The 27,805-nt window shown below is 41.3% G+C and overlaps 2 protein-coding genes across 2 annotated transcripts in view; one reads left to right on the plus strand and one right to left on the minus strand.

Moving 5' to 3' along the window:
* Positions 1–534: 534 nt before the first annotated feature.
* Positions 535–27,805, minus strand: part of peak1 (pseudopodium-enriched atypical kinase 1) — a 71,741-nt gene continuing 44,470 nt past the window's right edge. The window contains exons 4-7 of the mRNA XM_077568517.1: positions 16,816–20,270; positions 12,313–12,566; positions 7,757–8,535; positions 535–5,330 (exon numbers count right to left, since the gene is read on the minus strand). Of these exons, the coding sequence (XP_077424643.1) occupies positions 4,017–5,330; positions 7,757–8,535; positions 12,313–12,566; positions 16,816–20,141 (5,673 nt within the window). The 5' untranslated portion in view covers positions 20,142–20,270 and the 3' untranslated portion in view covers positions 535–4,016. The remainder of the gene's footprint in view (positions 5,331–7,756; positions 8,536–12,312; positions 12,567–16,815; positions 20,271–27,805) is intronic.
* LOC144053205 (uncharacterized) lies at positions 12,365–27,180 on the plus strand. Its single transcript, XM_077567366.1, has 2 exons — positions 12,365–12,584; positions 24,575–27,180. The coding sequence occupies exons 1-2, from the start codon at positions 12,365–12,367 to the stop codon at positions 26,956–26,958; spliced, it is 2,604 nt and encodes an 867-aa protein (XP_077423492.1). The 3' UTR covers positions 26,959–27,180.

Genomic DNA, 27,805 nt, shown 5'->3' on the forward strand with positions numbered 1-27,805 from the left:
TCTGCTCCTCCCTCATTTAATGAGGTCATCAAAGCAGTGACTCAAGTATGTCCTTTTGTAACGTTTAACAGGTGTTGGAACTTTATCTTAATTCATTATGTACAAGAACCTTTTGACTAAAATTAGATTTTTTTTGTTTTATTGAATGAGCTAGACACTACTCCCACAATTCAAAAATAAATATTTTACATTTATTTAATTTAAAATATTTTTCATTTGGGCATTTGTTGACAGAAAACGAAAATTGGCTAAATCACTGAAAAAGTCGTGTTTTTGGCCGCCTTATTTCCCCCCAGAGCTGTAATGTTCATGCCATATTTATTAATATCCTTCAGCACCATCTAGTGGTGAAAGTGGTGTACTTGTCGCTCCTCAATATTGAAATATCCATACACATTTAATTAAAAATAAAATAAAAATTGGATCTCATGCCATCATCCAGCTATTTAAGAAAATTTAACAGATTCTTGCCCCCCGAAAGATCCCGTTAACAAATAAGCAAGTACAAGTAAAAAGACAACAACAATGCCTACATCCATATAAAAAACATAGATTTTAATATTTTTGTCCCGGTCACTGTTGGTTAACAATAAACATCCAGGAGGCTTTCTGTACATGTGTTGTTGCAAGAAAGCACAATGGATACGTTGCTGTTTAGTGGTGATCATTCATGATATTGGATTGTATACATATACAAGTAAACATTAACGATGTTTGTTTAAAATCTGGGGTGGAGGGGGGGGCAAAAATAGGGTTGCACTGGCTGCAGGTTCCCCACCCGCGTTATTAACCGACGCTCACCTACTTTGTGTGTATGAGTGGTTCGGAACCCACAAGCAGGTCAACTACCGTGTACATGACAGCAAACAGACATGCAACGTGAACACACCTCGGCGAAAATATTTGGCTTTCTGATGCGATTTTTTTTTTCTTGTAAATTTGAGTTTTTTTTCTCTGAATATTACCCCCACCTTGAAAAAAAAAAAATAATACGTTGCCCTAATGACACCGCCGTACACATGACAGTACAATTATCTAAAAAAACAAACATACACAAAACAAATCGGCCCTCTTAAAAATCTGCTCGGAAGAACAATTATTTTCGCAGGGGTGTGTTGATTTCGTAATCCCATCGTGTAATTCCAACAGTGATCTTACTCGCCTCGTCTTTCCCCAGTCAAGGCTGAACAAAGTCAAGTTCAAATGTTATTTAGGTGCTCGACAAAATAGCGCGTTGTGGATTAAAATAGATTATGTATATATTTACGCTTAAATCTCTAAATACAAGGACAGCCGCCAGTGCTCTCCACACACTTTAGTATACAAATCCTTTACACACCTGCTTTGTCTCACCCCCCCCCCCCCTTCCCGCCGCCGTTCAGCAAAAGTAACATTTTTCCCTCATGGCAATTGTTTTTCCCAAAAAGAAAACCAAGCAAAAATAATATAAAAGACAATGCAACGTGAATTGTCCATGTCTGTTTGGATGTGCAAAAAACAGAGTGGAGTTGAATAAAAGGCGTGCTGACCACAAATGAACCCATGTGCCTTCACATCAAAGTCCTCTCAGGATGCTAAAAAATCGAATCGTGATGACATACGAGTGTTCCTGGCTTTTTTTTTTTTTTTTTTTTGGATGTCAGTTCCTCCCAGTTTTCCTTTCTATTACAAATGCACGTCAGGCCAGATGAAAGGTCATGTGGTCCGCGGGCCGGAGGCTCCCCCACCCCTAAAAAATGCAAACGGGTGAGAGCAGGATGAGGCGTCCGTGTTCCAGAAGGACGGCAAAGGAATGGATGCGCGTCTCCACGGGTGAGACCGAGTGGTTCATCGGTTCGAACGTCCAAACGGGGAACGTTTTACATTCTTACATGCTGTCTGTCAAACTCCAACATCCTGGAAGCTCAACGGACGGAGCAGCGCCAAAGCCGCCAATTTTTCCCCAAAACAACCTGGTGGGGGTAAAAAAAAAAAAAGAAGAAGAAGTTTGCAGTCCAGTCCAGGAAAATTCCCTTTTTGTTCGTCCACAGTGGGAATTCTCATTTTATGTGCCACAAAACTATCGTGAGAATCAGAAAAAAAAAATACATTGCACATTCTGTGACAAGAAGCCAAAACATTAACGAGGCCGTTTTTGTACGTTGACTACTTTGAAGACTGTAAATCACCTTGCACACGTGTCAAAATATTTGACAGCAACTGTGAGGATTTATTGGCGTTGACTTAAAAAAAAAAAAAAAAAAGCTTCACAAGTCGCTAATAAATCACTGGCTCATTTTTGACGAGATCGTAAACGTAAGTCTCGTAATGTCTTCTGTTACGATGTTTAAATGGACAACTTGTGGCAGGTCTTTGGCTTCACCAGCTACAAATTGTCTTCATGTCAAATCGGATCGTCATTTGTCTCTCTTATTATGTCATCAGATGTTTTAGACCACAGGTGTCCAACTTCGGTCTTGAGGGATAGAGTCCTGCATGTTTTCGATGTTTCCGTCCTCCAACATACCCGATTCAAATGATCAGGATTATTATCAGGCTTCTGCAAAGCTTGCTGATGAGCTAATCATTTGACTCAGGTGTGTTGAAGGAGGAACCAGAGGACCCTTGAGGACTGAAAGAGCCCGATTTAAATGATCAGGGTCATTATCACGCACCTGCAAAGCTTACTGATGAGCTAATACTTTGAATCAGGTGTATTGGAGGAGGGACTGGAGGGCCCTTGAGGAACAGAGTTGCCAAACCCCGTTTTAGATCCTCTCCTCCTCCAACACACCTGACTCAAATGATCGAGATTCATTATCATTTTTTTGTCGAGCTTGCTGATGAGCTAAACATTTGAATCGGGCGTGTTGGAGGAGGTACAGGTAAGCCCTTGAGGACCAGAGTTGCCCACATCTCTTTTGGATGTTTCCCTCTTCCAACACACCTGATTCAAACGATCAGCAAGCTCTGCAGGAGGCTGATAAACAATCCTGATTAGTTGAATCAGGTGTGTGGGAGGAAGGTAACATTGAAAAAAAAGGGTAAGCAATTGCGGTCCTTGAGGGCTATCAGGTCCCTCCGCCAACACACCTGATTCAAATGACCAGGATCGTTATCAGGCTTTTGCAGAGCTCGCTGATGAGCTAATCGTTTGAATCAGGTGGGTTGGAGGAGGGACCACAGGGCCCTTGAGGACCAGAATCGCCCACCCTTGTTGTAGATGTCCCCCTCCTCCGACACACCTGATTTAAATGATCAGTGATCAGCAAGCTCTGCAGGAGGCTGATAACACACCTGATTAGTTGAATCGGGCGTGTGGGAGGAGGCTAACATAAAAAAAAAAGAAAAGAAGAGGCAAGCAATTCCGGCCCTTGAAGGCCATCAGGTTACTCTTCCAACGATCCTGATCATTTGAATCAGGTGTGTTGGAGGAGGGAAACACCAAAACCATGCAGCAAGTTTGACACCTGTGTTTTAAGCGAATTCGGCAATTTCGAAAAAATTCAATTTTAACATTAACTATCTGTTGAAGATTTAACATTAAAATAAATTATATTCCCTGGAGAAAGCCGCCAACGATTGAGACGTAACAGTTTAGTCCAAACTGAGCTTATCTATACAAACATACTTTTAGACCTAATTTTATCAAAACTCTTGCCAATGGTACAAATCTTCTTTCATTAGTTTTAATATCATTGTGACCAGGAGTGTCAAATCCAGGTCCAGAAAATAATAATCCTGCCACAGTTTGGCTTTAGCCCCAGGTGCTAGCTAGGTAGCTAGCTCCCTAGCTAGCTCTCATGGTGCTCGTTTACCAGCTAGGGAGCTAGTTAGCTAGCATCAGGGGCTAAAGCCAAACTGTGGCAGGGTTCTTACCTTCTGGACCTGGATTTGCCACCTCTGAAATCTGTCTTGTTGATGATGTTGAATCAGCACAATTTTATCCATGAATCCGTTGGGTGCTAACGATGCATCGGCGTGGAGCTAACACATTGGGGCAAGTTGTTGCCATGGCAACCACCCAGCAGCGGAGCTCAGAGTGGCTGCGACTGAGTTTGGTGGAAGGTGTGCGCTATGTGAACGTGGTTGTGCCCGGGGGGGACGGCCTGGGCCTGGTTCTGGTTCTGGGATGGGGGCTGCGGCTGCTGCAGGATGTGCACCACCCGGCTCAGGCTCTCCGTGGTCGCGAAGGCCAAATACTGGCAGCAGAGCCAGTCCTCCAAGCTGACGCCGCAAGCCGAGTCCATGGAGCGCTCGGCGAACTTGATCATCATCAGCGTGCGCTTCAGGTCCAGCCAGTTCTGGAGGGTGGCCTGGCGCTGGCCGGAGGTGGCCGACGACACGGAGCCCGAGGCGCCGCTGCAGCCCAGAGCCTGGAACAAGTCCTCGCGGGGCCCCCACAGCAAGCACTGCAGGCAGGCCCGAGCCTCCGACATGCGGATTCTTTCCGACGGGTTGACGGTGAGCAGTAAGCGTGCCAGCTGCTGCAGGCCCTGCGAGTAGAGCGATCGGACCGGCAGGGGCGGCAGGTCCGCCCAGGTGTACTCTTGCTCCTTCAGGTCCGGCGTCTCCTCAAAGGGGTTCGGCCGGTGCAGCATCTCGTAGATGAGAATCCCGGTCTGGAACTCGTCGCACTTGCGGAATTGAGTGGCCGTGATAATTTCCGGCGCCAGTCGGGAGCGGTCCTGCAGGGTCCCGGGGTCGGAGGTCATGAGAGCGCTCTTCTGCTTGGCTTGGGAGAAGTTGCTGATGATGAGGCGGGCGGGGCAGGTGGAGTTGGCGGCGGCGGCGGCCGATTTTCCGCCGCTGTTGTTGTTGGGCTCGACGGTGGCGGCGTTGCTGGGCTGGCAGTGAACCAGCAGCAGGTTCTCCAGACGCAGGTCGCAGTGCGTCACGTGGTAAGGCTTCATGTGCTCCAGGCCTGAACACAGCTGGAGCAGGAGGAGGCACACCTGGCGCTCATACAGTTCCGGGTTTTGGACGTGTCGGGACACGCCGTGGCGGACGAAGTCGCCCACCGTCTGGAAAGGCACCTCGCGCGTGATGACCACCACGCGGCTCCTCGGGCGGCCGGCGTCCACGTGTGCCGAGGTCTCGTCCAACTCACCGTTTGGATGCTTGGACTTTGCGTCTGATGGAACTTCTTTCAAGCTGCCTCCATCCTCTTTCTTATCTCCTTCCTCCTGCTCTTCTTCTTCTTCTTCTTCCCAGGGTAGCATGCTGCCGGGGACGTCAGCCAAAAAGTGTCCACAGTCCTGCTGGATGTTGAAGTGCAAGGCCAGGCTCTGCCTCACCGCCAGGCTGTGGAAGAACTGCTGCTGGGTGTCCTTCACTTTGCTTCGGCAGATCTACAAAAAACAAAATTGAGATTGTTAACTCATTCAAACCCAAAAACGTATAAGTACGTTTTTTTTTTTTTTTAAATAGGTTTTTAATGCTCGAGCATACAAAAGGCTTTGATGCACTTTCTGATCTGAAGAGGTCGCTTAAAGCAATGGCAGCTATTACAAAAAATGGAAAGCAGGTGGCAGCAGAGTATAAGAGACCAGCCAGGGCCATGTAGCAACAAGCTCTTTTCAACAGGTTTGTGAATAATGAAACTTTGCTATATTCTAACGCATATTGCAGCAAAACGGAAACAGATATAAATATCCTTTTTTTCCCTGATGAAAGAAAAAACTCATCTTTTTTTTTGGTAGGTTCCATGTTTTTATAGCAATACAACACAATATTCTGTGCGCCTTGCAAAATCTGTTAAAATCCAGTAAAACAGCCTGGAGCGAAGGGGGGTTACTTCAGTGAAAATGGCTGGGAGAGAATGAGTTAACATTTGCTCCAGGTAAAAATATCATGGATTAAACACAGAAAAATGTTGTGCTCTTTTTTTTGTGTCAATCCAGCCTAATTACAAAAATATCGAGAGCCAGTGAGCTCAAATAAGGGGGGATGGAAATAGCCAGTTGGGGAAAGCTTAATGAGGAGAGGCAGAGTGCTTGTATGGGCTTGATTGAAAAAAAAAAAAAAAAGAAGCGCGAGAGTCTCTTGAGGACGAAAGCAAAGCTTTGAAGGGCTGTGGAGCGGAGAGACTTTCATATCCGGTATGAATAATGAGACCATCGCTATCCGTTTTGTATCTTGCAGACCAGACACAGCAACGAGAACGCCGCTCTTGAATAATACGTTAAAAAAAAACAAAAAAAAACAAAAAACCTTGCCATGACACTACAGCTTCTCTTGTACAAACTGGAGTTCTCCATCCGTATATATTTTCTATATCAACTTTACTCTTCTCGGTTGGCGATCGCACATAAACTGAATCACTATAATTTGACGTGTGACAAAAGCTCGCAATTGTCAACTGTATGCACCTTCGTCTTTCTTCTTGGTCATAGACTTTCCAAATACGTCTGTTCTGTACTCATGATGCTCGCACGCAACCTAGAAAATTAGCATCTTGACATGCGTCAAGAGTCCGTCATAGACAGTTGTAACAGGAAAAATCCAGTCACTTTTCAAAGTAAAAGATTGTTCAGCTTCGGATAAAAAACAAAACAAAGTACAGTGAGTTTTTAATTTTTTCAAGTGTGAAGCCCGCCATGGCCCGCTAATGGTTGAGGACCACTGCTATAAACCTAAACAGATACTTGAGCACAAACGGCAACACATGTAGACAGACAATAAAAAGTAACAGTACACATTCATATAATGTATTCTTTACCCTCTGCGGCGAACAACTATACGACGACTTCTACTTGAATTCTAGGCAGGACCCCACTAGCGTTCCAGGCAGGACACAGCATGCTGCAATATGATTGGCTCACTACATCCAGGCAGGAAAGTACGTGATCATACTACCTTTGTTAATTAAAAAAAAAAAATGCTATTTATTTAATTACAGTATGCTTTAGTGCTAATTAAAAAAAATAGCAAGGCTAGAATGGTTTAGAAGAATTTCCAGTCATTTCAATGAGTAAAGACGATTTAAGATACGAATGAGTGAAGTTGAACTAATAAGCAGAGATAGATCAATATGGTTTCTTCAGGGCTGATTACCGATATTTGGAGCAGATATTCATTTTCAATAAAATAAATAAATAAATAAATAAATAATAAATAAATAAAATATTGGCAAAAATTTTTTTTTAAATACAAACTCCAGCTCTTATTTATTTATTTTTTCCGGCATATGTTAGTTTAACGATGTTTAGGGTTCATAAAATATTGGAGTTATTTTTATTTTTAATAAAGTTTTTTTAAAATTTAAAATGATCTTAAGCAGGTTATTAAAATTTTACTTATCTTCGTTTTAATTTCAAACAAAAACAGAAGGTGCAGAGAGTTCCCAAGGTCAGAAGCATCTATGAAAATTTAAGTAATTAGTTCCCTGATTTATTTATTTTTTCTCCCAACACTTTCTTAAATGGATCTATTATCAGCCGTATGATTATTCAAAATGTCCGATGCTGGTATTCGTCAAAATGCTGAATATCTGCGTCGATAATCGGTCTATCCCTAGTAATAAACATGATATGTCGGTATGTAATACTCCTTGCGCATTAACAAAAGGGAGCGCCCCCTGCCACCTACTGTGACGGATGTGCAATTACACATTATTCTAGTACGGCAAAATAAACCTGGGGTCACACGCCCCTCCCCGCTCACCTATTTGAGATCACTGTGTTAAACGGACGAACTTTGGGGTAGACTTATTCAGTCGCACAAGACACATTTCTCAAACCCTTTTAAAAAATAGAAGCATATCAGTATAAATGACCTTAATGGCGTAGTTGACGAGCGGGTCCTTGGCATACGAAGCGGTGTAGTAGACGGCATCTCCGGCCTCGCAGCAAGGTTTGCCGGTGGTCAGCCTGAAGTCGGACCAACTATCAGTTTCGAATCTCAAGTGATCTTTTTGACCAGCCATGAAACGATCCTCGCACTTGGACGTCAGCTTCCGCAGGGTGTCCGTGTGGAGGCCCCTGATCCGGCCCACCACCTCATCCCAGCTGTCCAGCCCCCGGTAAAGTGCGGACCTGGGATGCTTGGAAGGGGCGGCGCCTTGTCCCGGTTTGCAATTCTTCCCAGCGAGCGATTCGGTGCTCGGGTAGACTTTCCTCTCTCTGGCGGCGCCGGCTGCAGTGCTGGCTTGCGACATCAACGAAGACATGCTGTTCGCTGGGCGGGCTTTGCCGACGGTGGCTGACGGCCGCTCCAGGGAGTCGCCGCTCTCCTGGTCGTGGGTGCTGATGGAGGAGCTCTGACTGGCCGTCTCCCAGGTGGTGTCCAAGTCATAGAGGGGGTTGGCAACGCTCAGGTTTGTGCCGCCAGGTTTGGCCTCCGCCCTCGCTCGAAAGGCACCCGGGAGGGGTTCTTTGGCGGCCAGGTTGGGCTCTGTGATAGAGCGAGGGACCGCCTTTTTCGGCAAGGGCGGCGGGGTTGACTTGGGTAGAGGTTGCTCGGGAAGGCTTTCAAAATCGATGGACGCCAGCGTGTCATTGGATGCCTTCATGTTGCGCGGCTGTTTCAGCGGGATCATGTTGGCTCTCGATTGACCTGCAGGAGAAGATTCATAGACAGTCAGAGTTACAACTCATCAAGGAAGTAGGCTTGTAAGCGTTTCAGAATTTTCACTATTTATTATTTTTATAATTATTTATATTATACAATTATAATTAAAACATATTATTACAAATATTAAAAATATATTAAAAAATATTAATTTATATTATAATTATTTATATTACATTTATATTATATTGCATGAATTGTATATTATTTTATAAGCTATATATTTTTCATTTGAGTTGTGTTTTTTTAAATTTAGTAAATTTAAGCAGATTTCAGAGCAGGATTAATAAGATTTTATTAGCAGTTTTTTTTTTTAAAGAAAATACTTCGCTTTAGTGTATTCCCCCCCCCCATTAGTTTTAGCTTTATTTTTTTATTTTGTGTATTTCTTGTGTGTAATATAAAAAAAAGTATTGTGTGATCAAAATTTAAAAAATAAATAAAATAAAATTATATATATATATAAACATCCACAAATCAAAACGAGTCTGGATATGTGCAGTGAATAATACTGTTTTTTTTTTTTTTTTTGGATTTGGATGAAGAAAAAATAAAATAAAAATCCACATCACATCCTTTTCAGTAAATGTGACAATAACAAAACTGAACCGAATCCATCCACCACAGCTAATGTGAGAAAGGACAAATAATTTGTTTTAGCCTACGCCAGTGATGATAAGTGAACCCTACACGGCATTTAACGCGCCAGAAGGAAGCGTGCGGCGGCACGTGAGGGAGCTGGACACAAGTCTTACCCCCTGCTCGACTCAAGCTGCATTCTTGGTCTGCACTGAGGCTTAAGAGGCGGGCGGCATGGAGAGACTTCAAGAAGTGACCTTATTTTTGTGTGTGTGTATGGGGGTGGGGGGTGGGGGGGCAAGTGAAGTGGAGGGGCCGATTTGAGTGCCAGGCAGGCAGATGGCACAAAACTGAAAAAAACAAAACGGAATTCATATAAAAAGCTTTTGACAGATCATATCGAAAAAGCTGTAAAAAGTCCCGCCCACTAAGAGCATCATGAGCGGCTGCTGCGGTGATTTTCACATCATCATCATCATCATCTCTCTGCCTGCCATTTACTCTTCTAAAGTGCAGACTGTGAGGTCATTTCGCAACTCCTCACGTGCAGGCCATCATCTTAGCAAAGCAGTGGAAGCCTTAAGACAGAGCAGTCAGGATGAAGTAAATGGGTCTTGGTAATCCTCTCTGGAACGAATATATTTAATGGGTCTGCAGTAATCCAAGCGCGTCTTCCACTCTGCTTGACTTACTACATACTGGGCTGTTCGATTTAAAAAAAAACAACAACAACTATACATACATTAAGCTGGTAGAAACGGATACCGATTCGACCAAATAATAAAATGTTCATTAAATATTAACAAACATGTCCCAGTAATCTCTTGGTGTTTAAAAGCTACCTTGGGAAAAGAGCTTGATTACTGAAGCTATTACATCTAATGAAGGACTGACTGCTTTACCGCTCCACCAGATGGATCGTGCTTCAATTAAATGATATGAAACAACAAAGACAAAATGAGAAGATATTGTCGTGGGTGAGGCTGGAGCTGTACTAACATTTCTGCCTTTAAAAAGAAAATACATTTTGGTTGCGCACAAATGAGCGATATTTATTCACCCATTATGAAGCACCTTATAAAATACTCTCCTACAGATCACCGAGAGTTAAGACGCAATTTGTTTAACTTGTTGCTGCAAATAGAAAGGCGGTAAACAAGAGTGGGAGGCTCAAAAAGGGTGAAGCCAAAACGTGACAACAAGCCAAATCAAAAAAGCAATGAGAACGATGAAAACAAAACACGGCGTTCAAGTGACAAGCCTACCTCAAGTCCTCCGATGCCTAAAAGTTTGAAGGGAAAAATGCAGGCACGCTGAAATATTTTTGGCCGCTTCCATGCCACGGATGCATCCGATGCCAGCTCTGACTAATACTGGAGATTTCTCCCTGCATGGGGCGGCGAGCACTGTGCCTCCCACTGCTGTGCTCCGTTATTAACAAGTGAGAGAGGGACATGCTAACATGCGATGGGTGAAATGGAATCAAACATTGACAACTAACAGGAGATACTCATTTTTCCATTTCCCCATGTGATCTCCAAGTGCTAAATTAAAAAATAAACTCACAAAAAAAAAAAAAGATTAAAAATTAGGGGTGACAGGCGATTACATTTTTCAGGGATGTGATTTGACCAAAGTGAAATTATCTGAAAATTTAGCCGGGGGTCTGGGGGCCGCTGGCACCCAGCTAGGTCCAGTAGGTACTTTCAATGCACTCACATGACAAAGAAATAGACAAAACAACAGCATAAATTTTCAATGTATATTGAACTATCCCATATAAAATGGCAGTTTTAGTCAACTCAAAATCAGTCACATTCAAAAACATTGGACTGCCTTTGCTTTTAAAAACTATCACTGAGAATATCATCATATCTAACTAATGTGATTACTAAGTTAACACATAAATAATGTTGAAGAGTTCAAATTTCATGAACAAATAATTGTATCATGACCAAATGAAAAGTAACTCATATTAGAGCATACCACAAATGTCTTTGTTATAGCAGAAGATGTTATCTGTCGGAGTCAATTAGCGGAAAAATCACATCCCTGATTTTTTAATCGTAATTAATCGCATGACTTCACTAGTTAACTCATGGTTAATCACACATTTTAGATCTGTTCTAAATGTACCCCACATTTTTTCCTAGGTTTTTATACTCTTGTTAACAAAAATGGATTTTTTTTTTTAACTAATAGAAATAGTTCAAATGAATTTATGACGTCTATAGCCGTCAATGGCAGTGAATGATTCAATGTTGAAAAATGGAAATCTTTTCTTGTTCTGTCAAAGCACTTCATAATACAATTAAGCACTTTATGGTGTTGGCAAGAGTTTTTATCTCGCAAATGGTGTTTTTACACTAAAAACAAGAGGTTTTTTTCAAGCTGTAACATATAGAATTATTTTCTTAAAATACAAAACTATTCATTTACGTTTGGCCAACTTAGCCTGAATGTCAAGGATGGAGGTAAAAGGTCCCATTTTTATTGTCCTTGGTATGACCCAGCCAGGGATTGAACCCACAACCTCCCAGTCTGAGGGTTAACACTCTACCACTAGACCACAGAGGAAAAATGAGCTTGGTAAATATAACAAAATGAACCACTTATAACGAAGAGCGAGATTGCACTTTTCATACTTGTATTTTTATCTTAATACCAGATTATGCAAAATCTTAAAATAAGAAAATGTATTTGATGAAACTGGCTGTTAACACTCAATGCCAAGATTGCTTGATCAAAAAAGATAATTAAGTAACAAGTATGTTAAAATAAGCAGAATGAGTTTGTCCGACAATTTCATTTGAAGGAAAAATAAGGGACGACCCAGGACACGCTGGAGAGACTACGTCTCTCGGCTGTCCTGGGAACGCCTTGGGGTCCCGTCGGAGGAGCTGGCTGAAGTGGCTGGGGAGAGGGAAGTCTGGGCTTCCCTGCTAAAGCTGCTGCCCCCGCGACCCGACCCCGGATAAGCGGAAAAAGACGGACGGACGGAAAAATAAGCACATTTAGGTTAAATTTAAGAAATGATATCTTACTTAAAATGTAAATTGTGTGTGGAAAACAATTCTAGAAGAAGTTTTCAGTAATCGGGCTAAAATAATGGACAAATGTCAATGAAAACAACCCACTTCATGGTTGAGGTCATGGAGCAGACAAAGCAAGTGTTCTACTCACCAAGATTACTGTAGGTGGCGCTGCACTGGCTGGAGGCGGGCGAGTGCGAGTGATGAGAGTGATTGCTGTCATCCTCCGCCTCCCCGAGGCTGGCGCTGCGCTCGCTGGCCACCGCAACCTGCTTGGCGCGGGCCTCCTCAACCTCCCCCAGCACCAGGCCCAGATTCACTCTGGCGGGGAGCGGGATGACGTTGGGCAGCTCGCGAGTCGCCGCCGCCGCCGCCGCCGCATTGTTGGAACCGGCTGCTATCTGGCTGCAGATGAAAAAGAAGGTGGGACATGATTAGCAAAGGCTTCGACGGTGGGATTATGTTTGTTTTTCGTTGGCTGTAGCTACTGAGCTCCATTACCAGAGTGGCGTCAAAGTTTTAGCAACAAATGCTAACTGCGGCATATCTACTTCAAATAATCATTTGGCAGGTTTAATTATTCAACCGCAAAGAGTACAAGGTGTTTACTAGCGGTAATGATGATTAAGAAGATTATTATTTGTCTATAAGGTCAATTCATCCCTGCATGAGATGTCAGAGTAAAATCAATTAAAATCACACAATACAATCTTGTTGGGAAGACGACTTTGAAATGATGTCAATGATGCTTCATAAGATTGTGAGACGCTCACCTACTCAAAAACCTTTGTGAAGGATGTTTCTTTGAAATGAGGTCATTTCGTTTTTTCACTACGGCATTTAAAGGACTAGTCAACCCCCCCCCCCCCAAAAATAATATCTTGATTCTATGTTATATGTGACCTCACTAGTCTCAACATGACATTCGGATTAATATTACATGTGTGGAATATGAGTTATGAAGCAAAATCAAGCCATTTTTATCCATCTTGCTGTCGACCGAAGATGACATCACAGTTGCTCAGGCAATGACCAATCACAGCTCACCTGCTTTCTGAGCTGTGATTGGTTGTTACCTGAGACCTGAGCGACATTAATGACATCTTCGGTCGACAGCAAGTGGCAAAATGGCCGCCCTTGAGATGGAGAAAAGCGTCTAAAAGCGTTTAGACTAGTGAAGTCACATATAACATATTACTGTCAAGAAATGTTTAAGGTTGACTTAAGACTTTTAAGGAAATACTGTAATGTAGATTTCAAAAGTCACTGTCATACATCAAAGTTCCTTGCTTTCGTAGTAGTAACGGAAATGTATTCTAAAAATTTCAGCAGTCACATTTGTCTCCATTTTTGCACTTTGACAAATCCTTATCTATACTTGATATTCATGAATCATTAACTACATTTTGACTAAAAAACAAACCCAAAAAGGCTAACAGGTTTTAAGAGTAAGGGGGTAGTCACTGTCGAGACAGTTTGATCCCAAATCAGATGAGTCATTTTCTTTGGGAAACGTTTTGATTAATCATGTGACTAATAAAAAAAAAAGTCCCCGTCTGCACACGCAACTTAAGGATTCATTGTTGTATCATTGTTTTGGCCATCAAATCAATGTCTTTGTAGACCTCAAGTCAATCAATAACAAAACTTAGCACACCGCAAATCTTACACGTTGAAGACATTTAACATAAAGGTGGCGTGAAAGACGAGATCATATAAACATCGCAGAAACACAATGTTGTGTTAGAGGTGTGACCTGCTGAGCACGTTATCAAAAAAAAAAAAAAAAAAAAGGATGAACACATTTGGAAACATTTGTAGGTTCTGTGCTATACACAAACTAAAACAACAACAAGTCTATTAACTCATTCACTGCCATTGACAGCAATAGACGTCAAAAAATAATTAGAACTATTTCTATTAGTTTAACATTTTTTTTCATTTTTGTTAACAAGAGTATAAAAGCCTAGAATTTTTTGGTGTACATTTAGAACAGATATAAAATTTGTGATTAATTGTGAGTTAACTAGTGAAGTCAAATTGTAATCACCTGATGCCCCTAATTTTTAATAATCTTTTCTTTAAAATCATTTTTTTAATAATCTTTTTTTTTTTTTTTTAAAGAAAAGATTATTAAAAATTAGGGGGGTCAGGCGATTAAATTTTTTAATTATAATTAATCACATGACTGCACTAGTTAACTCACAATTAATCACAAATTTTACATCTGTTCTAATACAATAAAAACAATTCTAGATATTCATACCTTTTGTTAACAAAAGTGGGAAAAATGTTAAACTAATCGAAAAGGTTCAAATACATTTTTGACGTCCATATCCGTCGATGGCAGTGAATGAGTTAATAGCCAATCAATTCATGTACAATTTACTGTTAAATCCCGAAATTAAAGGAGAGAAAACTACCACGGATCACAATACATAAAGTAAAGCGATGTGGCCCGAACAATGAGCGCAGAGGGAAGATCAAGTATACAGCTGGAGGGACCTTGACACAAGAAATACCTTTATGGCTGTTACACGACCTGACTTGTTGAGACGGCACGAAAGCCTTTCAATTCACCGTTCACTTTCTTTTCCTGGCTAAACTAAGCCTTCCAAAACAAATACATTTTGATGTCAAATCACAACCACATAATCTCTGAGACATTCTTCCATGACGTACGGAGATAACAATCCGAGTATTAAGAGAGGTAAGTTTGAGTTTGTTTCTCACCCACTGTACTGGCTTACACAGCTTCCCATTTGTGAATCTTGACGATCACGCAGAGAAATATTCACATTGTGGCCTACCGAGGAGACGTTTTCCTGCTCGTCGTAGCCTCTCCTTATACGTCTCTAACTGTTCCTACCTGTCTAAGGTGATATGTGCTCGCTGGCGCTGAAGAGCACGCCTACTGTGAGCTAATAAAACGGCCTCAGTCAGGAAAACAAAAAAAAAAAAAAAACACAAAATGATAGCGGAGTTAACTCTTGATGTGGCAAGAACAAGTGACCCTGAGTGACTGATGTGTTTACCCCGTGACAGCTCAGGTTTTTACAAAGGTGTTGTAAAATGGCTGGAATGTGTTACCAATTGACAGCGACACTGGGAAGTCGGAGTGAGGAGAAAAAAAAAAACTAATCTCAAGTACTTGTGCGTAAACTCTTCTAAACCTTTACGACAGCTGACGAAATCACAAAGGAATTGCATTCGCGTTCCACAACCACTGCCTGCACTTGGTTACATTTCAATACCACACTGTTGAGACAAACATTCACAAAGGGGTTGATATCGGCGATAACCAAGTAGTCCTGGAATATCTCGGTGACACAGAAATGAGAGAGCATTCCAAAGAGATAGCCGAGTTTACTGATTTAGGCATGAGAGATAGACCGATATGTTTTTTCAAAGACAACACCAATTATTCGTATTCCGATATTTGGAGCCGATATTCATTTTCAGTAAACAAATATTGGCGTGAACATTTTTCAAAAATACAAATTCCAGTTCTTAACTTGAGCTTATTGAACAACTTTGCAAAACGTTTTTTTTCTTCTTCTTTAATTAGACAATAGACATTTGTTTTAAAATTATAGCAAAAATTTCAGGGAGTTCCCAGGGTCATCAGCATCTTTAAAGGTATACTTGACTCATTGCGCCATTTTCAGCAGCAAAAAGTTAATAGTTTGTCCAGAATTAATTTGGTAATTCCATTATTTTCTTATGTACAATTAATATCTTTAAATGCAAACTTTTCCACTTACTGTCGCCTGAAGATGACATCACCTGTGCTGAGGAATTAGGTAACGACCAATCATGGCTCAGTTTGCTGACCAAACCCAGAAAACAGGTGAGCCATGATTGGTCGTTACCTATTTCCTCAGCACAAGTGATTTCATCTTCAGTCGAGAGCAAGTGGAAAAACTAGTTTTGAAAGTTATTAGTTGGTAATTTCACAAGAAAAAGAATGAAGCTATCAAATTCATGCTGGACAATATATTAACTTTTCACTGCTGAAATGGCTCAGTGAGTCAAGTATCCCATTAAAAACTTGAATGAAAACTTATGTAAATAGCTCCATAATATTTTGTCCAGTAAATAGTCTTCTAAAATTTCAAAATATCTGAAATGTAATTTTTGTAAATATATATATATATATATTTTTTTATACTTATCTTTGTTATAATTTCAAACAATCAAAACAGGTGCAGGCCATCTATTATAAAGTTAATTGAAAGTTACTCTCCCTTGAGGAACACAGTTTTAAATAAATCTTTCATCGGCCGTCAATTAAAAAAAAAAAAAGAAGTCTGATACCGATATTTTTCAAAATGCTGACTATCGGCACTGATATTCTGCCCGGCCGATAATTGGTCTATCCCTATTAGTCATTCATAGTTACTGTAAATGAATAAGCTAAGTTAGACAAAATCGTTAAGTCCTTGTAAACGTTTGATTCTAGCAATATTTTTATATGATTAATCCCCCAAAAAGATTCTGAGAGATTTTAATTTATCTTGAAATTTGAGAGAGAAGGGGTCGACTGAGACTCCTACTTTGTGGTACAATCAAACCCTATATTCTGCTAAAAGTAATTGAGTATAATATAGTTGGTTGTTAGAGTAGAAAAATGTTACAGTTCTCAGAGAAATACCTTATGTCGTTGTTAGAGGCAACTTCGGTGACCTCCGGTGCAGGTGGTTGTCGCCCTGGGCTCAAATGTCCGGACTCCTCACCATCGCAGGGTGTCAGCAGTGCAGTCTCCTTACATTCTTCTACTTGTAGATCTCCTTCTGCGCTTGCGGTGCTTCCACTTTCCGTTTTGTAGGTAAAAACAATGGTCGGTTTCTGCGAGGGATCCTCAGGTTTTGCTTCCGAGAACCAGTGTCGCTGTTGAACGGGTGGCGGTGGAAGCATGTGGATGACTGTTCCGTCCAGCCCAACTATCTTGCCCTTGTCCTTTTCCTTTTCTTTCTCTGTCTTCTCTCTCTGCTCATCCTCATCTTTCCGTCGACGGAAAAAACTCTTAAAGGAGATCCACCGTTTGGGTTTGGAGATCTCCGGTTGATGACGCTTCCCTTCTCCATTCAGACGGGTTTCACCTTCACTGGAGCGCACGGGAGAACTGGAAGCAGAGCTCTTTGTCCAATTGCTAAAATGTCTCTGGAGGATGTTCGAAGCGTGATAAGGGGACGAAGTAGACCTGGGAGGGGGGAAAGGGGCATCGGGTTCAGACCGGCTAGCGGAGAGGGGTACGGCAGCAGAGGCACTCTGAGATTTAGAGAGAACTTTTGAGAGGGTTTCTTTTACAGGCTTGGAAACGCTTGCATCGTTTGAAGAAAATAGTGACTTGGGTCGTGTCAGGGTCTCCTTCATGGCATCAGGCGGAAGGGCATAAAGTTCCTCGGTACTGAAGGTTTTACCATGGGCAGGCGGTGACTCTGGAGGCGACTGGGGCGGCTGGATGGAAGCCACGATTTGTGAGAGAACAGCACTGGCGTTGACCTGATGGTTCAGTCCTGCTCCTGATGAAGAAGACTGGTCTAAGAGATTATCCTTGCTGAAATTGCGTGTTACCGCAATGCCAGTAGGACTACTTTTAGGTGGGTTTTCAGCTAGAAAGTGGGTAAAATGTGTTAATGCAGCGGGTGAAACAGCCCCAGTTGGAGAGCTTGTCACAGTGCTCGGATCCGTAGTGGTTATAGGTTGTAAATGGGCTGATTTCAAGGTTGCTTCAACTGGAGTTTTTGTTTTCTCCAAAGATGCTCTCTCAGATGTGCCTCTGCCAGAGAGGGTTTTGTCTGTCGAGGTCGACCGGACGCTGTCGGAGGAGCCAATCTCTTCGTAGGTATGACTGGTCACCCGGCCGCCAACCCCTTTCGCCTGTGCCAACTCCCCATGGAGTCCCAAGAAGCTCTTGTACACAGCTAAATTGTCATAAGCGCTCGGATTGATAACGATCGGGACCTTCACAGCATTCTTGGAGCTGCGGGCGTATGCCGGCTCATCCCGGATGATGATGGGGAAAGGAGGCATGCCGGCATTGTTGAAACTGTTGAACTTAATCTCTGATAAATTTGGAGATTTCACAGGTACAGTTCGGGAAGAAGACAGCCCGGCGACCGGAGAGGTCGGGGCTGATTTGTGGCTGAAGGGTTGAGAGGGTGCGGATTGGCCGGCGGTGCTCCCATTCCCCAGATCAACTTTGGGAATCTTTTGACGAGGACTTGTGCTTGATGTCCACACTTCCTGGTAACGTATGCTCCCTAATTTCTTTCGCGAGGCATTCGAATGGACAAGATATGTAGGCGACGTTGGCAACACAGACGACGTTGGCTGACCCACGGAAGTGCTACAAAAAGACGTTGGGCTGGAGGGCGGTGGTTGTTTTTTGTGCTTTGCTGTCGGATCTGCTAAATGTTCATTTTTGCTGGTCATGGAAGCCGATACATCTACAACAGTGTAAGGTTTACAAATAAGTGATTTTTCCAAATTGACAACACGGTATGGCTTGGCCTGCTCCTCCGTGGGACTGAAACTGATAGTAACTGGCTGACCCGGAAGGGCCTGGGGCATCGACGCCGACTGATCCTGATCATCCAGTCTAATAGCCAGAACAGCCTTGTGCGTTTCCAGAACCTTGACTGGACTCAGTGCTCTGTGAGCAGGCTCTTTTTTCACAGGAGAAGCACAGGGAATCGAGGATTTGAAAGATGCGGGGGATTGCAACCCATTTCGGTGAGTACGCGGCACGCTGCTGCTTTCGCTGCTAGATGCGGTCTGAGAATCTTCCGGAAAGGATGAAGATGATCCCGGAGAAATTGTAGACTCTGAATTTGTAAGGAAACCACTACCCTGACAGTCCTGCGGTCCGTACTGTGGAATAACTCCAGTGGAATCCATGGAGGGGTACCCATTCAAAATTTCATCGTAACTATCATCGTAGTCCACTGCACAAATGCGTTGTAAAGAACGATTGCGAAGTGGAACGGTGTTCCACTTTTTGCTCGCAGCAAAGGGCACCGGGGACAAGGTGGCGGCACGGAAGTGCGCAAATCCCGGCTGACCTCTCATACGGATCTCCATAGCGAGTAACTCTTCATCACTTTCATCCCAGCTTTCATGCTCGTCATATCTCTCGGACTCATCGTCATCATCATCTTCATCCTCATCATCATCTTCATCATCATCCCCTTCACTCGAAAATTCGGGGTAGCAAAAGCGACCACCCTCTGTGCTGATGATCTCTGTGCTATCACTTAGAGATACCCGTTTTTGACTCGTACCACCACCACCACCACCACTAATACAACTTCCCATAGCCAAACAGCTTGCAGCTGGAAGGCCTCTTTCTAATGACCTTTGGTATGAGCTACTGATCCGTCCCCAAAATAAGTCTTTCGAGACAGGTGTTAGGCTCGGACCGGGGCCTAACCCAGCAATCTCTTTTAAGACATCAGTCAGTCCACTGTTGTTATTATTTCCACTTGGGGTCCTCGGACTAAGTTGCTCATATCCCTCAATTTCGTCAACGCCGTCCTCTCCCTCATTGTTGTTGCTTGTACCGCCAGCCCTTTTACAGTTTAATCCATTGCGATTCCAGACCATGAACGCTGAAGTTCTGCCTGGCTCCAGGACATTTGTTGGACTCTGCATATTGCCATTAGAACCTGATCCTAGAGAAGAACATGGCAGCATCATGGTGGGCTTAACAGCGATGGTTGGTTTCTTTGCTACAGGTGGACGGAAGTGTCCTGAGCGGGCAGTCCCACCGCCAGCCCTCTGGGAGTTGTTGGCAAGGTTCGAGTTGGCTCTGGTCCCTGCATGGGCTTGATTGGGTTGTTGAGATGTTGCAAGTCTGTGCTCAGCCCGAGGCTTGTCCCCACCACTCAGAGTGCAGTGAAGACTCTTGGGCTTAAAGCAGTTCTTGCACTCGCCTGGTTTCCACACATGCTCGGTGAATGTGCTGCAGGCAGACATGGCTGCTGATCCACAGAGTTCGCCTTCAGTCAGTGGACAGCAAAGCCCTCCATGAAGACGCCGACTACAGGGACCAACTGTAGTTCAATGATGGGATTTTTTTAAATATTAAGCATGGCGATATTGGACCTGCAATAGAAAAGAGAAGAGAAAGGCATGATTAAGCTTTTATGTTTGCAATCTAAATTTCATTTAGCTGCCGTAAATGAACTTGGATAATAAACTGGGTCCAAATATAAACTGATAATGAGGTAGAAAAAGAAAATGGTGACAAGCGGTAGTGCGCTATTATCTCCAATAGATGGCAAGCTTCCTCAACTTTTATCCAGAGGGACGTCAGTCAGACTCGTCCAAATAGGCACAGAGGAGATCAAAATCAAAACAAAAAAAAAGGGCAGAGGTAAAGAGGATTAGGAGTGTTTTGCTTGTATTATTCAGACTTAGCAGTTATTATTAAACTGCATTGATACGGCCTGTGCGTTCTACCTAAGATGGAAGAGCTGATCTTTATACTTCTTTCGTGGTGATTAGATCACATTGTTAGATGTGATTTCTACATTAAAACAAAAAAAAGAAAAAAGGAAAAAAAGAGAAGCACAAATGAATTTTTTAGACCCAGAGTGGATTGGCTCACGTGTTGCAATCTCCATGCAATTTGGAGATTTGTCTACATCCTCCAATTATCAGCCTGTCACCGATACATTCATACAGCACAGGCAGGGGGATGCAAATGGCCATTTATGTGCACAAAACAGAAATGGAGAGTAGAGAACCATTACTGAGACAATCGTGCCCTCTTTCATCCATAACAATACTAAAACACCACTAGAACAGTTTAGTGGCCCGGCTCGTGGCTATTCGCCAAAAGAATCGGCTGCTATTCTTGAGCCACTTCCATTATGTAACACGACATTATGCAACATAATTGACTTGCGATGAATTATGGCAGAACGAGTCATTTCAAAACAAAATCCAATTACAGTGAGGATGTGTTGCGTAAGTACAAAATAGCAACTTAGAATGCAATAAAAAAACAAAACAAGATATGAGCACATTAGCATTTGCTACGAGGTCGTACTGAGGCAGACTTTGTCAGTTTTGTGTGATTATAGATTTAATCCCCCGATTTATCAATAATGAGCAAAAATGTGAATGTGATGATTTATGTCAATGAACAAATTATTAACTCTTTGACTGCCAGACGTTTTCAGAAAAGGGATGCCGTGGGTGCCAGCCGATTTTAAGCATTTTGACTGATCTTTCAAGGTCCACAGAAAATGTTGTGTTTGGACTATGGAAACACACATACTACCAAATGAAAGATTGGACTCTCATCTTTCATCAGAAAAAAAAAGTTTGTTTCTACCTTATTCCGTTTTTCAGTAATCAACAATAGAAAATGGTTAGTTTCACCTCTGTTTTGAAACAAACGTCTTTTAACGTCTTTGGCACTCCTCCATAGGATTTTACTAAACGTTATTTAACGTTTTTGGCAGTCAAAGAGTTAAACATATTTTGGTCACATTTTTCAAAGCATGCCATTATTAATATAAAACAGTCACAACACTGTCTTGCCTTGTTATACAATTTTGGATGCAGGCAATTCATTATTAATCTTTTTAAAAGTTCTATTACTGCCTGATATGGAAAATGTGCTGTAGGTTTGCTCGATATGCAAAACTCTTTCCAAGAACTATTAATGTTGTAAATCTTGAACAAAAGAGGGCATTACCAAATTGGGATTGATCATTCTAATTTCTACAATTTTGCATGAATGCCAGTTTGGTTAAGTGAAATGTTAAGTAAGTCTCATGTGAGTAGCTTTTTATTGCGATTGTTCAGCAAGCAAAAAAAAAACAAACAGGTTGGATTTGTGGATATCGTAATTGTACTGTTCACACCGCATGGCTCGTCGTCTTTTCGCTCCCGCTGCGATGTGTAAATGTGCCTCCCCCTTCTGTCCCTGTTTTGCCGGCCTGTCTTTAAGCTGTAAACAGACATTACATCGGAATAAAGGCATCAATGCTTACGTAATTACAAGAAAAAAAAACTGGCTTGATCGGTTATAATTGGCTTTTTTTGTTTGTTAAAAGTCTCCAAAAGTGCTTGCTCCAAGGTCACATTCCAGGTTTTGATTTGGGATTGAGGAAACAAAGAGAAAAGAAACCCCAAGTCTCAACCAGAGCCAGAAAAGTCATTCTTTTTTTTTTTTTTTTTTTTTTTTTTACAGAAGAGCTCAGTATTGTTCATTCGATTTGACATCATCATTGCTCTCCTTTTTTTTTTATTTTTTTTATTTTTTAAAAACAACAAATCAATTAAAAAAATTTTAATAAATGTTTTTTTTTTTTTTTTTAAATACATATACATATATATATACATATACACACATATATATATATATATATATATATATATATACATATATATATACTTTTTTTTTGTATGTGGGTGAGTATGTGTATGTGCGTGTGTGTGTGTGTGCGTGCGTGCGTGTATTCATCAGTTCACCTAAAGCCCATTAAAAAAAATCCCATACTAATAATATAATATAATAATAAATTGCCAAATGCAGAAACATCAATGTAAGTTATCACGATGTAGTGGCTCTTGCTAACAGACAGAATTAAGTAACCGGAATTAGGTTAAAAAATTCTATATACGTAGACCATGTTTCTATAAATTTTGTTATTTGGTTTTTATTTGAGGCAGATATTTTTTCCATTAAAATGTGATTTATGAGGAGGTTAGACCATTGGTCGATATTCAGAGTTTGTTTATTTTTCCAGTTAACAAGAATTGTTTTTTTAGCGATAGTAAGGGCTACAAGTGTAGATTGAAATTGTTTATGTGGTAAATCAGTTGTTGTTAGGTCACCTAGCAAACACAAGTTTGGAGATAAAGGTATCCTACAGTCCAAAATAGCGGAAAGTTTTTCTAAGACTTTAGTCCAGAAATACATAACCGGAGTACATAACCATAAAGCATGAACATAAGTGTCTGTAGTGTTTTGTAAGCATTGGAGACAAATGTCGGAGTCTGAGAGTCCCATTTTCTTCATCATATATTGAGTAATGTATGTTCTGTGAATAACTTTATATTGGATAAGTTGTAAATTTGTGTGTTTTGTCATTTTAAATGCGTTTTCACAAACTTGAATCCAAAAGTCAGGTTCCGGTGCTATAGACAAGTCTGTCTCCCATTTTCGAAAAGTCATTCTTTTTAATATGAAGACATTTAAACAATTCAATCCCTTTCACAGTTAGACTGCACACATTAACTCATTCACTGCCATTGACGGCAAAAATTCATTTGAACTATTTCTATTAGTTTAACATTTTTTTCCCACTTTTGTTAACAAGAGTGTGAAAACCTTAAACAAAAAAAAATTACATTTAGAACAGATATAAAATGTGTGATTAATCGTGAGTTAACTAGTGGAGTCATGCGATTAATTACGAAAACATTTTAATCGCCTGCGCCCCTCATTTTTAATCATCTTCTTTTTTTTAAGTATTTTTTTTATTTTTTAATCTTCTCTTTTTAAAAAAGAAAAAAGAAGATAAGCAAATAAGGGGCGGGGCGTTAGGCGCCAATTTTTTTTTTATCATAATAAATCCCGTGACTTAATCACAAATGTTATATCTGTTCTAAATGTACAATAAAAAAATTCTAGGTTTTCATACTCTAGTAAACAAAAGTGGGAAAAAAATTTAAACTAAAAGAAATAGTTCAAATGAATTTTTGACGTCTCTAGCCGTCAATGGCAGTGAATGAGTTAACTGAACTCAATAGATTGTTTACGTGCTTTGTTAGGCGCTGCTGTTTGGCTTAGCAAGGATTTCAAATGGCTCAGTAGTTAATTCATCCTAATGTCCATGTGTGAACAACTATGTTTACGAAACAAGGCAAAAAGAAGTAGATGTGTTTCTTTTCCTGATGGGATTCGGCCATAAAGACATGTTGCAGTTGATCTAAAGTTATGTCGATGTTTTGCCCTTGAAAAGAAATGTTATTATAATAAATAAATAAAAAATAATATAAATTATAAGCTCTACATGGGTCTGTCACTCAGCCAGGGAGGGGAGGGCGGGCTGTAATCTGATTGGCTGCTGCATCAATTCTACAAGGATCATGCACTGCTTGCATGCTTAATTGAGACAGCCAACAAGAGTTGAACGTGATGCCAGGTATGAAAAAACGGTGTCAAATATTATCTGTGTAATTGACATGTTGCAGTTGATCTAAAGTTATGTAGATGTTTTGCCCTTGAAAAGAAATTAGATGACTGAATTTAAACCTGCATTGTCCAAGTTATGCTCACTGCATTAACCTGCCTACTTGCACCGGCCCACCCGCGGACAAAAAAAAAGGCACAAAAGGCAGTTTAGTTTTGGGAGATAAACATTTTCCCTCTTTTGTCACCCTTGTAGGTCTGCTAATTATAACCCTGACCTGCACCCTGCTGGGGCTCACTGTAGGCCATGGACAAAAGCAAGCAATGACCGAGGAAATGCACAATGTCATAGTTCGCAAGTTGAGAGGAGAGCTTCACGTTCCAGTTTCTGAACGCACAAGAATTCAACAAAATGCCTTGATGCGTCTCTGGAGAAATCAAGGGGTCTATTCTCTCAGTGAGGATGGGCAGACACTGCTGTGTGCCGGCAAGCCAGTCATGCTACAATCTACTGTTGATTGTGTTGTTAAAAAGGGTCGAGATGATACTAAGGGTTCCGGAGCAAGAAAGTTGAGCAAACGACTGAGAATGCGTCATATTGGCATAAGTGAAAGAAAGGTGCAGGAAATCTTGAACGGAACTGAGTGGTACCAACTTCAAAATGCAACGTTTCTGAATAAGCCCCCTTTGATGACCATTCAAGCCAAAGAAGTGCAAGATCGACACCAAATTGACCTATTGGACATGGGAAAAATGAAAATGAGTTACGATCAGGCTTTATACCGTTACATTCTTACAGTGATAGATGTGTTCAGTCGTTACATGTGGCTGAAACCATTGAAAAGAAAAAGTAGTGTTGAAATTGCCAAACACCTTAACAAGATTTATCGTGAACATGGACCACCCAAAGTGGTACAACATGACAAAGGGACTGAGTTTAAAGGGGCAGTGAAAATTCTAATGACATCTCTGCAAGTGAAAATAATTGAAAGTTCAGCATATCATCCACAAAGCCGAGGAAAGGTTGAGGGGACACACAGGTGGCTCAGAAAGAAGATCATGTATGATCTGGTGAAATTTCAACGGGACGGCGTTAACTGGGTCAAGCACCTCCCTGTATATTCAAGAGCGCTCAATGAGGATCTTAAAGAAGTTTTAGGCTGGAGGTCTCCATTTGAAGTATACTATGGAAGAAAAAGCAACAGCATAAGGCATCCTTTATGCGGTTCTCCATCTGCTGTTCGTAAGGAGTCTGCGAGGAATCAACATTCAACTTTACCATCCTTGAGACATCGAGAAAAATTTGATACTAAACGAAAAAGGGTGAGAAGAATGGCACGGAAGGCCTCTGAGCGCTGTGCCAAACTAATGATCAAGCGTGCATTCAAACAAAACCGATCACAACACTACAATGTCAAGGACGCTGTTTTGGTCAGAATGCGGGATGGCGCCCATCGAGTCTCCAAAAAGTATCACGTAAGGCGTGGTACAATTGTGAAAAAAAATCAAAAGCTCTCAAAATACAAAGTGAGTTTTAGGGACCCAAAGACCCTCCGACAAACACAAAAATGGTTCTTCGTGTCGGATATAACTAGCGCTACCCGGCTGGGAAAAAAGACACGCTCTAAAAAACCCAAGACGGCACCATCAAGGAGAGGCCTAAACCCACTTTTGTTTCAGTACACACACACACACAGACTAGAGGAATTTATGTCCATGGAGTTAAGCATTCGCTATGACCCTGACGCAGATGGAAATTGTCAGTTTGCAGCCATGGCTGACCAGCTATCCACCCTTGGAATATTTACATCACCAGAAAGCTTAAGAGATGAAATTGTCCAAGACCTCAGGAATTATCCATACAATGGAAATGGAACACTCTTGTTCAACTTTGTCGAGGGCAACGACTGGGAAGGATACTTGGACAGAATGGCCCGAACTGGAACCTACGGCGACCACATTACATTGCAAAGAGCATCTGAAATTTTCCAGGTCCAGTTTCTTGTCGTTTCCTCTCTGGGAATCAACGCCTCAACTATTGTGTCAGAGTCAAATATATATTGTCACAACAATCCGGTGCTCGTACTTGGTCATGTGGCAGAGGGGCATGGAGAACATTATCTGAGTTTGGAGGGACCAGTCACACCATTTATAGAGCATGTTTTGGATGCTCAAGCAGGACAGTTATATGACAACAACACACTTTCACCACTGCAGCCTGCCTCACCAGATGAGCCTGACCCACCTATCCAGCCCGATGACCCTGTTCTGACTCCACCCCCCGTTCAGCCTTTCCTACCAACTGAAATGCTTCAATATATTATCAAAATGACCCTGGAGGATGACATGTCAATGCTTGGGACGTTTAACAGAGTGTCTAAACATTTTAAAGACATTGCAGATCGATTCCATCAATCAATCCATCTAAGGGGAGCATTAAGGCAAAGCCTTGGGTTGGACGTCTTTGGAAAGCAGGCAATTAGTGTACACAGGATGTACAAAGAAGCAGGGCGCTTTAGTGGTGTGTTATTAAGACTCAAGGAGCTGTTTGGGAAACATTCCAAGTGGTTTATGGCTTGGCTGGTAATTAGACATATTAGACATGGACAATTTGAAATTACGGATATATTTTGGAAATAGAAATTTTGTTGCTTGTTTAGCCTTTTGAGGCAATTTCATATTTGTTTAAAATTACTCTTAGTGGAGAAATTTGCTGGTCACAGCAGCTCTCTAAACAAGCAGAAGACACTTACATTGGTTCATTATTATTTTAAATTGGCCGCAAGCCTGCATGTGTTGGTTGCATTTATTTTTGTTGAAAGGTTCTATAAATGCATAAATAAAGCTGTTCTTTACCTATTACTTCAGTGTTTCTATTTTGTGTGTGCATATGTTAACTCTTTGACTGCCAAAAACGTTAAATAACGTTTAGTAAAATCCTAGGGAGGAGTGCCAAAGACGTTAAAAGACGTTTGTTTCAAAACAGAGGTGAAACTAACCGTTTTCTATTGTTGATTTCTGAAAAACGGAATAAGGTAGGAACAAACTTCTTTTTTTCTGATGAAAGATGAGAGTCCAATCTTTCATTTGGTAGTATGTGTGTTTCCATAGTCCAAACACAACATTTTCTGTGGACCTTGAAAGATCAGTCAAAATGCTTAAATCGGCTGGCACCCACAGCATCCCTTTTCTGAAAACGTCTGTGTTTACGAGTGGATTCAATTTTGATACCCACAGTTTTGTTCTGTATTATAAGAAGCCTTATAAGGTTTGTTGGATGTTTATAACTATTCTTGATGTGGTTTTGGTATCCAATAAAAAAAAATCTGGAATTTACAGAATATTCTCTGCTAATGCAACCTTTGAATAGTGTACTGATAGTAATTGCTAAGTACTGCTACTAGGCTAATACAGTGATACTAATAATAGGCCTAACTTTTACAAATACTTTAAAGTAAAATAAAATACGATTAACAAACAAATAAAC

This window comes from Vanacampus margaritifer, chromosome 6 (genome assembly GCF_051991255.1).
Source record: "Vanacampus margaritifer isolate UIUO_Vmar chromosome 6, RoL_Vmar_1.0, whole genome shotgun sequence".
Taxonomy (NCBI): Eukaryota; Metazoa; Chordata; class Actinopteri; order Syngnathiformes; family Syngnathidae; genus Vanacampus; species Vanacampus margaritifer.

What these genes read in the sequence shown, in the direction of transcription:
- LOC144053205 (XM_077567366.1), top strand. Translation starts at nt 12,365, where the DNA reads ATGAGAGTGATTGCTGTCATCCTCCGCCTCCCCGAGGCTGGCGCTGCG. An exon ending in GGCTGCAGATGAAAAAGAAG is followed by an intron (nt 12,585 to 24,574) that starts GTGGGACATGAT and finishes TCACCCTTGTAG; the next exon opens with GTCTGCTAATTATAACCCTG.